At 44.0% G+C, this 12,142-nt stretch overlaps 1 protein-coding gene across 1 annotated transcript in view; it reads right to left on the bottom strand.

The window, feature by feature from the left end:
• AGPAT9 (1-acylglycerol-3-phosphate O-acyltransferase 9) overlaps positions 1 to 12,142 on the bottom strand; it is a 71,668-nt gene that overhangs the window by 2,065 nt on the left and 57,461 nt on the right. Inside the window, exons 8-11 of the mRNA XM_010845962.1 lie at positions 11,080 to 11,135; positions 10,281 to 10,366; positions 9,084 to 9,212; positions 8,516 to 8,595 (exon numbers count right to left, since the gene is read on the bottom strand). Of these exons, the coding sequence (XP_010844264.1) occupies positions 8,516 to 8,595; positions 9,084 to 9,212; positions 10,281 to 10,366; positions 11,080 to 11,135 (351 nt within the window). The remainder of the gene's footprint in view (positions 1 to 8,515; positions 8,596 to 9,083; positions 9,213 to 10,280; positions 10,367 to 11,079; positions 11,136 to 12,142) is intronic.

Raw genomic sequence — 12,142 nt, 5'->3', positions numbered from 1 at the left:
CTCTTTGCAACTCCACGGACTGTAGCCTACCAGGCTCCTCTGTCCATGGGATTCTCCAGGCAAGAACACTGGAGTGGGTTGCCATTTCCTTCTCCAGGGGATCTTCTCAACCCAGGTATCAAACCCAGGCGGATGCTTTACCGTCTGAGTTACTGGGCTTCCCTGGTCTCACTATAAATACACATACAAGAAATGATGAAGGTGCTATGTGTGGGGCTGGGGGTGGGGTAAATTCCTCAAAAAGAAATGTGCTCATGATTCAAATCTAATCCTGTGTCTAACAAGTCATGTTTTGATTCAAAGTGCTCTACTTTAAGTATTGATAATCTTCCATATTCCAAAAGAGACTAAAATAAAACAAGCAACAAAAACATAAATGGCATTCAACCAATCACAGTGCCTATGTAAGCAGCATTCCTTAATTCAGAGCCTAGAATCTTTGAACTCTCTCCAGGGTGGTAAAAATCAGACCTGCCAAAGTTAAAAGGATTGTGTATGTCTTTCCTCCTTTTGACAATACAAAGAAACAAGCTGGAAGACCTGGAAGAAGACTGGATTATCTGGATCCACTCTCTCCTAATCTCACACTTTAGATTTTAATTCCCAGGAGACCATGGACCAAGAAGGTGCTTACTTTATTCTCTGCCTGTTTAATTTTAACCCAGCTAAGCATGAATGTTTACCAAGTGCTCTCTAATGATGATGGGTGTTTCACAGGTTAGCCAGTGAACTCAATGCCGTGAAGACGGAACTTGACCTACAAACAGAAGGCAGCCTGAGTCCGCTGTAACCTTCAGGCATCTAGAGTCAAAACTAAGACATGGTCCACCACGAAGTCCTCAACTTTAAAAATGGACTTTGGCCCACAAATCTTCCAGGGGGTCAGCTGTAGGAAATTTCCATGAAATAAGGTTAGAAGTTGTCATGAGACCTCCAGAATTGTCCACAAGAGCCTCTTTTATCCACAGGAGATGCTTCTCACTATACATAGCATTTAGGGGCTTCCCTGGTACCACTCAGCATCTGCTCAAGAACATATGTTGGTTAACTGACTTGTTGCCTGTTTTGGCTGCTCAAGGAGAGATGTTGCTAACTGACTTGTTGCCTGTTTTGGCCTGGACCTCAGAAAAGGAGGAATGGCCTTTCCTCTGGCTCTCCCTCCCTTTCTTAGTTCTTACTATTCAGAATTCACATAAAAGCAATGTGTGCAGTGCTTAGTTGCTCAGTCAAGTCCAATTCTTTGTGACCCCATGGACTGTAGCCCACCAGGCTTCTCTGTCTGTGGGGATTCTCCAGGCAAGAATACTGGAGTGGGTTGCCATGCCCTCCTCCAGGGGATCTTTACAACCCAGGGATCAAACCCAGGTCTCCTGCATTCAAGGTGGATTCTTTACTGTCTGAGCCACCAGGAAAGCCCAAGACTACTGGAGTGGGTAACCTATCCCATCTCCAGGGGATCTTCCTGACACAGGAATCAAACCAGGGTCTCCTGCATTGTAGGCGGATTTTTTACCAGCTGAGTTACCAGTTCAGTTCAGTCACTTAGTCATGTCCAACTCTTTGTGACCCCATGGACTACAGCACACCCAGCTTCTCTGTCCATCACCAATTCCCAGAGCTTACTCAAACTCATGTCCATTGAGTCGGTGATGTCATCCAGGATGGTTGGTAAGAACTAAGAAATGGAGAGCCAGAAGAAAAGCCATCCCTCCTTTTCTGAGGTCCAGGCCAAAACAGGCAACAAATCAATTAGCGACATCTGTCCTTGAAAATCCTGAGCATCTCCCTTCTAAAGAAAGTGAAAGTGAAGTCACTCAGTTGGGTCCAACTCTTTGGGATCCCATGGACTGTAGCCTACCAGGTTCTTCCATCCATGGAATTTTCCAGGCAGAAGTAATGGAGTGGGTTGCCATTTCCCTCTCCAGGGGATCTTCCCGACCCAGGGATGGAACCTGGGTCTCCTGCATTGCAGGCAGATGCTTTACCATCTGAGCCACTGCTCTAAGCACTCCAACTGTGACTCGTCACCCTCTAGAGACTTCAAAGCTTTATTCAATTCCCCTTTGCAATGGCAGGAGATCTTAGTACTTAAGGAGGGCAGCAGCTGAATGTAAAAGCCAGTTTAAGATGATACAGTTGAGGACTTCCCTGGTGATCCAGTAGTTAAGAATCCACCTGTCAATGCAGGGGACACAGGTTAGACCCCTGGTCTGGGAGGATACCACATGCCAAGGGGCAACTAAGCCGTGCACAGAACTCGTGAGCCCATGTCCTGCAACTACTGAAGTCTGTGCGCCTAGAACCCACGCTCTGTGTCAACCACAGACTGGCACTTGCCAAGAGCATTTGCCAGTGGCTGGAGGAAGCACAAACCGCAATCAAGACTGCCAGGAGAAATATCAATAACCTCAGATATGCAGATGACACCACCCTTATGGCAGAAAGTGAAGAGGAACTAAAAAGCCTCTTGATGAAAGTGAAAGAGGAGAGTGAAAAAGTTGGCTTAAAGCTCAACATTCAGAAAACGAAGATCATGGCATCTGGCCCCATCACTTCATGGGAAATAGATGGGGAAACAGTGGAAACAGTGTCAGACTTTATTTTTGGGGGCTCCAAAATCACTGCAGATGGTGATTGCAGCCATGAAATTAAAAGACACTTACTCCTTGGAAGGAAAGTTATGACCAACCTAGATAGCATATTGAAAAGCAGAGACATTACTTTGCCAACAAAGGTCCATCTAGTCAAGGCTATGGTTTTTCCAGTGGTCGTGTATGGATGTGAGAGTTGGATTGTGAAGAAAGCTGAGCGCCGAAGAATTGATGCTTTTGAACTGTGGTGTTGGAGAAGACTCTTGAGAGTCCCTTGGACTGCAAGGAGATCCAACCAGTCCATTCTAAAGGAGATCAGCCCTGGGTGTTCTTTGGAAGGAATAATGCTAAAGCTGAAACTCCAGTACTTTGGCCACCTCATGCGAAGAGTTGACTCATTGGAAAAGACTCTGATGCTGGGAGGGATTGAGGGGAGGAGGAGAAGGGGACAACAGAGGATGAGATGGCTGGACGGTATCACCGACTCGCTGGACATGGGTTTGAGTGAACTCTGGGAGTTGGTGATGGACAGGGAGGCCTGGTGTGCTTCGATTCATGGGGTTGCAGAGAGTCAGACACGACTGAGCGACTGAACTGAACTGAACTGATCAACAAGAGCATTTGCCATCTGCCTCTGAGGAGACTGAACTCTGTGCTGCTGCAGCTGTTGACACTCAACAACCCCTGAGGGAGTTTAGGGTAGACAGTGAGGCACTCTGTGCTCCACGGAATCTGACAGAACAGGCCTTTAGATAGTTAGATATTTTTAGGAACTGATTCATATCTAGAAAATCTCTTCATATCTAGAAAATCTAAAAGTCCCTTCACGATGACATCAGCTCTTCATGATGAGCAATAAACCTTTTGTAAAGTGCTTGATTCACCAAAATCTTATATACTGACCTTCCCCCACTACCTCTTTGGAGTAGTCTCTCAGAGCAATCTGAGGTGCTGTCTCCTGGGCTACAGTCCTCATTTCACCCTAAATAAAACTTAACTTGCAACTCTCACGTGGTGCATCTTTTTTAATTGACATCTGCAACAAGAGAAGCCACTGCAATGAGAAACTCATGCCCCGCTACTAGAGAGAGCCCCTACTCACCAACTAAAGAAAGCCCACCTGCGGCAACGAGCCAGCAGAGCCAAAAATAAATCAATAAATTTTAAAAATAGTCACCTAATAATTTTTAAAAAAATGTTTCAATTAAGTTCTCATTTAATCTGGGGAGGGGGCGGAAATCTAGACATGTTAATTCATACCCAACAGATGAATGACAAATATAACCGGAAAGGCAGTGAACTTATTTTCTTTTAAAAGAAGAGTCTAGGTAATTAAAAGTAACTTTTTTTTTCTTATAAGACTGCATGTAGCCTGATAAAAGGCAATTTAAAAACTACGAGGATCATTTCTGCCATGCTATTCAAGCCAATCTGGCTAAGGACAGTCTGTCCTGGAGCTAACTCCCTTAGGCTCTTTTTGTTTCTCAAGGCTTTCTTCATTTTCTTGGTATCTGAGGCTACAGATCCAAAGCTCTAAGCTTTTCATAATGGCCTCAGGACAGGAGCAGGGTTAGGATGTCAAGTAAAAGGAAGGGGGATAAAGAATAGAAAACAGTGGACGAGGAAGAGGAAGCCAGTTATACGTATGAACATGGGTCACTAAGACATCTGTAAACTAGAGCACTGGTAAGCCTGCTCATTCCCTGATGGCAGTGATTAGGATAAAATAGGATACTTACACAGGTAGTTGTAGAGGTCCCAGTAGGGGACTATAGATAGATACAGAATCCGAGGAAACTTTGGGAGACTGATTGCTCAAGAAAGGTCCGTCTAGTCAAAGCTATGGTTTTTCCAGTTCAGTTCAGTTCAGTTCAGTCGCTCAGTCGTGTCTGACTCTTTGCAACCCCATGAATCACAGCACACCAGGCCTCCCTGTCCATCACCAACTCCCAGAGTTCACTCAAACCCATGTCCATCGAGTCGGTGATGCCCTCTAGCCATTTCATCCTCTGTTGTCCCCTTCTCCTCCTGCCCCCAATCCCTCCCAGCATCAGAGTCTTTTCCAATGAGTCAGCTCTTCACATGAGGTGGCCAAAGTATTGGAGTTTCAGCCTCAGCATCGGTCTTTCCAATGAACACCTAGGACTGGTCTCTTTTAGGATGGACTGGTTGGATCTCCTTGCAGTCCAAGGGACTCTCAAGAGTCTTCTCCAACACCACAGTTCAAAAGCATCAATTCTTCGGCGCTCAACTTTCTTCACAATCCAACTCTCACATCCATACACGACCACTGGAAAAACCATAGCCTTGACTAGATGGACCTTTGTTGGCAAAGTAATGTCTCTGCTTTTCAATATGCTATCTAGGTTGGTCATAACTTTCCTTCCAGAGTAAGTGTCTTTTAATTTCATGGCTGCAATCACCATCTGCAGTGATTTTGGAGCCCCCAAAAATAAAGTCTGACACTGTTTCCACTATTTCCCCATCTGTTTCCCATGAAGTGATGGGACCGGATGCCATGATCTTCGTTTTCTGAATGTTGAGCTTTAAGCCAACTTTTTCACTCTCCACTTTCACTTTCATCAAGAGGCTTTTTAGTTCCTCTTCACTTTCTGCCATAGGGGTGGTGTCATCATGTACAGATATGAGAGTTGAACCATAAAGAAGGCTGAGCGCCAAAGAACTGATGCTTTCAAATTGTGGTGCTAGTAAGATTCATGAGAGTCCCTTGGACTGCAAGGAGATCAAACCAGTCAATCCTAAAGGAAATCAACCTTGAATATGCCCCCAATACTTTGGTCACCTGATGCAAAGAGCTGACTCATTGGAAAAAACCCTCATGCTGGGAAAGACAGGGCAGGAGAAGAAGAGGGCGACAGAGAATGACATTGTTGGTTGGCATCACCGACTCAATGGACATGAGTTTGAGCAAATTCTGGGAGATAGTGAGGGACAGGGAAGCCTGGAGTGCTGCAGTTCATGGAATCACAAAGAGTCAGACATGACTGAGGGACTGAACAACAACAGGTAGTTGTAAAGGTCTCGGATGGGACTACAGACAGACAGAGAAACTTAGGCGATTTTGGGAGACCACTGTAAGTTAATGATTGCTCAAGAAAACTATGGGATTATCATGGAATGAAGCAGGCTTGTTTTGCTATAAAGCCATAAATAAAAAGCATGAGACATTCCCCAGGTCATTAGGTGAAAGAAAAACATTACCACTCTTCTACTGATTTGAATAAGCTATGATAGTCCCAGTTTGACCTTGTAGGGTCAGACACTCTCCTGCCCAATACAAAGGAGGAGATAATGGTGTAAGCCTGACCTCTACCCACGGCTTCCCTGGTGGCTCAGACGGTAAAGCGTCTGCCTGCAATGCGGGAGACCTGGGTTCAATTCCTGGGTCGGGAGGATGCCCTGGCGAAGGAAACGGCAATCCACTCCAGCACTCTTGCCTGGAAAATCCCACAGACGAGGAGCCTGATAGGCTACAGTCCATGGGGTCGCAAAGAGTCAGACACGACTGAGCTACTAGCTACTATGGTGACCTCTACTCAGAGAAGACAATCTTTTCCTCTCCCTCATTTTCCTTTGATTATAAAATTGTGGACCACTTAAATCGTGGGACAGGCAACCCGCCCGTTTGCATTTCCTCAACTGTCCTATAGCAACAAATCTACTTGTTGCCTATCACTTTGCCTCTTACTGAATTTCTTCTGCACTGAGACACAAAGTGCCTGAGCCTCAGTAACCCCAGGCATCAGGTGAGTGATTCTAGTTTAAAGACCGTGGGCTCAAGCCCCAGTCTAGGTTTAGGCAGGGTTCAAGTCCCGGCCACGTGGACTGAAGTCCCACTCTGAGTCATTGGTTTCAGTAGGATGTCTGCAATTTAGTTTCACATATTCCAGTTTAGAGAGTGTAATAAGAATGTTAGTCCTAATCTATCTTAAGCATAGTTCAGGGAGTTTCCCTGAATCAAGAACTCATAGCCCCAGAGTGGTCAGCCAGGCATTTCATCAGAAGGCCACCCTCCAGAGGTGCTACTATAAGGCTTCCACTATCTTGATCTCCTATCAACTTTCCAAGCTTTGTTAATTAGCATAGTGAATTTAAAAATGGGCTTCCCTGGTGGCTCAGACGGTAAAGTGTCTGCCTACAATGTGGGAGACTGGGGTTCAATCCCTGAGTCGGGAAGATCCTCTGGAGAAGGAAATGGCACCCCACTCCAGTACTCTTGCCTGGAAAATCCCGCGGACGGAGGAGCCTGGCAGGCTACAGTCTATGGGGTCGCAAAGAGTCGGACACGACTAAGTGACTTCACTCACTCACTTTCACTGCAGAAGTTAGTGGCTTGTTAATTAGCATGACAGATGACAGAAACAGACTTTCGTGGGTGAAATTAGTTGTGTTCAAGATACGTGAATTGATGAAATTATTTTAGAGATATTCCCCACCCTTGCATTAAAGGGTATATAAGAATGCAGGCAGCCCTTCTTCCATAGACTTAATCCCTAAGCAGTCCTGGGTCCCTCTGCCGGTTCAGAAGGTTTTGGCTGCCTAGCTGACATCCTGACTTGGCTAGCCACATCCTGCTCCACGACACTCCCAAAATTGCCTCTAGTGAACTTCTCATGTCAAGTGTTTTCAAAACACCAAACAGATAGATAGCAGGGACTTTATTAAATGCACAGGACTTAACGAATGGACTGTTTTTGTGCTAAATATGCTAAAACAATGTCTGTGTGTATATACAAATTTAATCTCCCATTATAACCTAGGGATATTCAACCCTCACTGACACAGGCTAAAGGTTTGCATGTGCCCCCCAAAATTCAGGTACTGAAGCCCTAACCTTCAATAATACAGTATTTGGAGATGGAGCTTTGAGGAGCCAGTTAGGTATAGATGAGGTCATCAGGGACGGGCCCTCAAGACAGGAACAGTGCCTGTGTAAGAAGACACACCAGAGAGCTTCCAGCCTTCAGCAATGAGACAAAATAAATTTCTGTCGTTTAAGCCACCCAGTCTACGGGAGCTTGTTCTGGCAGCCTGATCAGATTAATACTCTCACCTATATTCTTTCTTAAAAAAACACAAAACTAAAGCCATAGATATCCATACTTAAAATATTTCACTCATTTCCTGTCAAGTTTTTAAGTTTTCTTTAATATAATTACAGCTAGAGATAAATAAGAACAAGTTTGTAAGTTGCCCCCTGCCTTCAAAGATACATTTCCCTCAAATCCAATCCCACTTTCTTCTTCAGTGAAAGATCCCTAAATTTTAGTTAGGCATATGGTCAAGCAGGAGCTTCCCCGGTGGCTCTGACAGTACAGAGTCTGCCTGCAATGCAGGAGACCCAGGTTCAATCCCTGGGTTAGGAAGATCCCCTGGAGACAGAAATGGCAACCCACTCCAGTACTCTTGCCTGGAGAACTACATGGACAGAGGAGCCTGGCAAGCCCCAGTTCATGGGGTTACCAAGAGTTGGACATGACTGAGCCACTAATGTGGCCAAGTAGAACAAAGACTACATTTCTGAGCCTCCTCTGCAGCAAGGTGTTATCACGTGACTTGAGTTCGAGTCAACAGATAGAAGTGGAAGTGGTAAGTCCAACTTCCAGCTTTTGCTCTTAAACACATGAACGCATCCTTCTTGTTTTAGTTCTTCCCTGCTACTCATGTTATTGTACTCACTGGGCAGTCATCTTGGACCATACTGAGGATGGTAGATCAATACAAAATGAGCTATTATACCAGTCTAGGCTGCCTATGATGAGGTATGGGAGATAAAATTCTGTCTTATTTAAGCCATCATTATGCTGTATAAACCACTGTCAGTGTCAGCTAAACCTCCAGCTAACAAGCATAATAAATGACATCTTTTTTTAAAGTAATAATACTTCTGAAAAATTTCTTACCAAGGAAGCTCAGTCAATCCTCCTTGTACAGCAATAGCAGACTTAACCCTGTTAGCAAACTGGACTGCGTCTTCTCCTTCCTGGAATAAAAAATTACCAGTACATCCTGAAGACAGAGTTCTCAAACAATGCTTTCAAATGTCTCACAATCACTTAGATTCGTTTTAAAGTATAATATTCACATTTTTAACTCAAATATGCTCTATTCTGAATTATAGCAAATATCATTTGTCCATCAAGAAAATGCAGTGCTGTTTTTCTTTAATATCTTTATCACATATATATATTATGCTCTTTACTAGACTTATTCAAGACACAACATTCTACAGTATCTGTAGGTTCAATAAACCAACAACAATGGTAAAAACTATTATGGAAAAGAATTCTCCTGATCTCAAATCAGCGTGACTTTGCAGAGTGCTAGATACATTTTTTTTTTAATGACTCTTGCTGAGAAAGCAGAAAGTCCAACTTCAACTGATGTGAGGAAGGGAGACACCCACATGTGCAGGTAAAGGTTTTCTTGCCCTCATCTGATTAGATAAAGCACCTGTTATCTATGCAATACCTCTCTGGTCATGGGGGGCATGTACCACACGTCACAGACGATGGCCCAGCTGGTCATCACTCGAAGCAGGTAGCTCACAATGTTGTATTTACTACTGTTCCAAAATGCATCACCAAACCGAGGATTATACTATGAAAAGAGAAAAGAAAATGCATTCTAGTTAGGAATTAAATGGCAGCTTCTCTTCTACATGCCAGTACATGACAGGCCAAACATCTATCAGACCTGCGCCCTGCCAAAAAAAAAAAAACCTACTTTACTTGATCCAAAGTAAAGTAAAGTAAAAGTAAAGTAAAGGATCCAAAGAGCAAACAAGACCTATGGTCACCAGGGGGTAAAGGCGGGGACGGATAAACTGGGAGACGGAGACTGACATAAACACACTACTGTATATAAAATAGATAACTAATAAGGACCTACTATAGCACAGGGAAGTCTACTCAATACTCCATAACAGCCTATAGGGGAAAAGAATTTAAAAGACTGGATATATGTATAACTGAGTGGATTCACTTTGCGGAACACCTGAAACTAACACAGCCTGTAAATCAACTATATTCCAGTGAAACTTTTCACAAAAGAAAAGAACCAAAATAAAGAATAAACCAGGCCGGGCAACCCCCCTGACTAGAGCCTCAGAGCCCTTAGACTGGAGGGTTATTGACATGATTCTTAAATATCTGTCTGCCCACTTCATGGAAGGTGGGTGAAAGTAGGAATAGTATCTGATTGCTCATCACAGTGTCCTCAGTAGGCAGATACTGGCTTGGCACATAGTATCCCCCAACCGCTACTTACCTATATCCGTATCAGTAGCCAGAAAAAGGGATCAAGCAAACGGGACAAATGTAAACAACAGGTGGATATGAATAAAGAGCACATGCTCGGTCACGCCCAACTTTTTGTGACCCCATAAACCGTGTAGCCCATGAGCCTCCACTGTCCATGGAATTCTCCAGGCAAGAATACTGGAGGGGGTTGCCACTTCCTTCCCCAGGGGATCCTCCCAACTCAGGCATCAAACTCGTGTCTCCTGCATTGCAGGCAGACTCTTTACTGTCTGAGCAACCAGGGAAGCAAAGAGCACACAAGTATTCCATATGTTTGCAAATCTTAAGTTTGAAATTGTATCAAAATAAAGTGACCAAGTCAGTGTCTTTGGCAGGGAGGGGTATGAGAGTGGATAATCTGTTTTACCTTAATGGCAACTGGATGGATGGTTCCTCCAATTTCAAAGCTTCCTTTTTTAAACATCATGACTGAAGTATTGTTGATACAAGTTCCTATAAGGACATCGGTAGAGAGTGAAATTTTTTAAAGCAGCCAATTTAAAAAGGAAATATTTTGTTATAAAATAATTTAAAATATTCAGGTCACATCAAAATTACAGACTTTTTAAAAAATTACAGATATTTTAAATACTATCATTTTACAAATTAACTCCTGTTTGCCGCTGCTGCTAAGTCACTTCAGTCATGTCTGACTCTGTGCGACCCCATAGACGGCAGCCCACCAGGCTCCACCGTCCCTGGGATTCTCCAGGTAAGAACACTGGAGTGGGTTGCCATTTCCTTCTCCAATGCATGAAAGTGAAAAGTGAAAGTGAAGTCGCTCAGTCGTGTCTGACTCTTAGCGACCCCATGGACTGCAGCTTACCAGGCTCCTCTGCCCATGAGATTTTCCAGGCAAGAGTACTGGAGTGGGGTGCCATTGCCTTCTCCAACTTCTGTTTAGTAGTAATTCAACAGTTCTAAGCAGGTTTCACTGGACACGGAAATAGCAACCCAGAAACAACTTCTGAGATCAAAAAGGTACCATGACTTGCTTCAAACCTCATAAGAAAGCAGGGAATCACTGGCTCAGAGAGGCCATGCCATTCCTGAAGGACAGCAGAAACCTGGACTAAGAATGCCAACTCCAGAACAATCCAGCTCCCCATATACTTCGGGTACCTGTTGTTATCAACCATAGCTTGGTAAGCAATCCCACTTCTCACCTTCAGGAAAGATTAATATGGGTAATTCTTCCTTAAGAGCAATATGTTCTTTTAGTCTGTGAAGAAAAATAAAGGATCTAAATTATACCTTCAATAAGAGAGGTGGGAATCCCCTTTGGTATCTTTTCTTTTAGGTTCAATTAAATCATGCAAATTTTTAAAAACTGGTATATAGTTGCTTTACAATATTGTGTTAATTTCTGCTGTACTACAACGTGAATGAGCTATAAGTATACATATATACCCTCCCCCTGGAGCCTCCCTCCCAGCCTACCCCCATCCCACCCCTCTAGGTCATCACACAGCACTGAGCTGAGCTCCCTGTGCTACATAGCAGCTTCCCACTAACTATCTATTTTACACGTGGTAGTGTACACACATCAATCCCAATCTCTCTTTGGTATTCTTTACTCTCTACTAACACAAATATAATTGTAAAGCAATAAGGAGAAGAGAAAGGAAATAAACACAAGTTGGTCCCTTTCTATACAAGTATTAAGAGCTAACAAAGTTGAGATAGATTACAACTGCCAGCGTGCATACCACTGCTCAATAATCACAAGATGGGGAACAGTTTTCTAACCTTAAAGACATTTCAATAGGTATGTACTATTTCACTCTTAAAAGCATAGCCCACCATCACATTTACAGAAGCAATGACTCGAGTGCCTCCAGTTAAAGATCTCAGGCAAAAAGCTTCTTCAAACAAAGGTTTCTGGTAGCTTAACTCCACTCCAAGACCCAGAAGTTCCCTCTCCTGTTCCATAAAGAGCACTAGCTCTGTCTGCCTTTCAGTTCATTTCAGCTGCTCAGTCGTGTCCAACGTTTTGCAATCTCAAGGACTACTGTAGCATGCCAAGACTGTCTGTCCATCACCAACTCCCGGAGCTTGCTTAAACTCATATCCATCAAGTCGGTGATTGCCGGGAGCCGGTGAGGCATTCCACTCGTGACAAAGGTCACGAGGAAGGAGGCTCGGCATACGCAAAGGTGGGATCGAGCCTCAGGAGTCCGCCCGGATATTCTCGAGCATCTACCCCCCAAAAAACCAGAGTCTGCCTAC

The sequence above is a fragment of the Bison bison genome, unplaced genomic scaffold (assembly GCF_000754665.1).
Source record: "Bison bison bison isolate TAMUID 2011002044 unplaced genomic scaffold, Bison_UMD1.0 scf7180017864228, whole genome shotgun sequence".
NCBI classification, from domain to species: Eukaryota; Metazoa; Chordata; class Mammalia; order Artiodactyla; family Bovidae; genus Bison; species Bison bison.
This window is presented reverse-complemented; position numbering and strand designations above follow the sequence as displayed.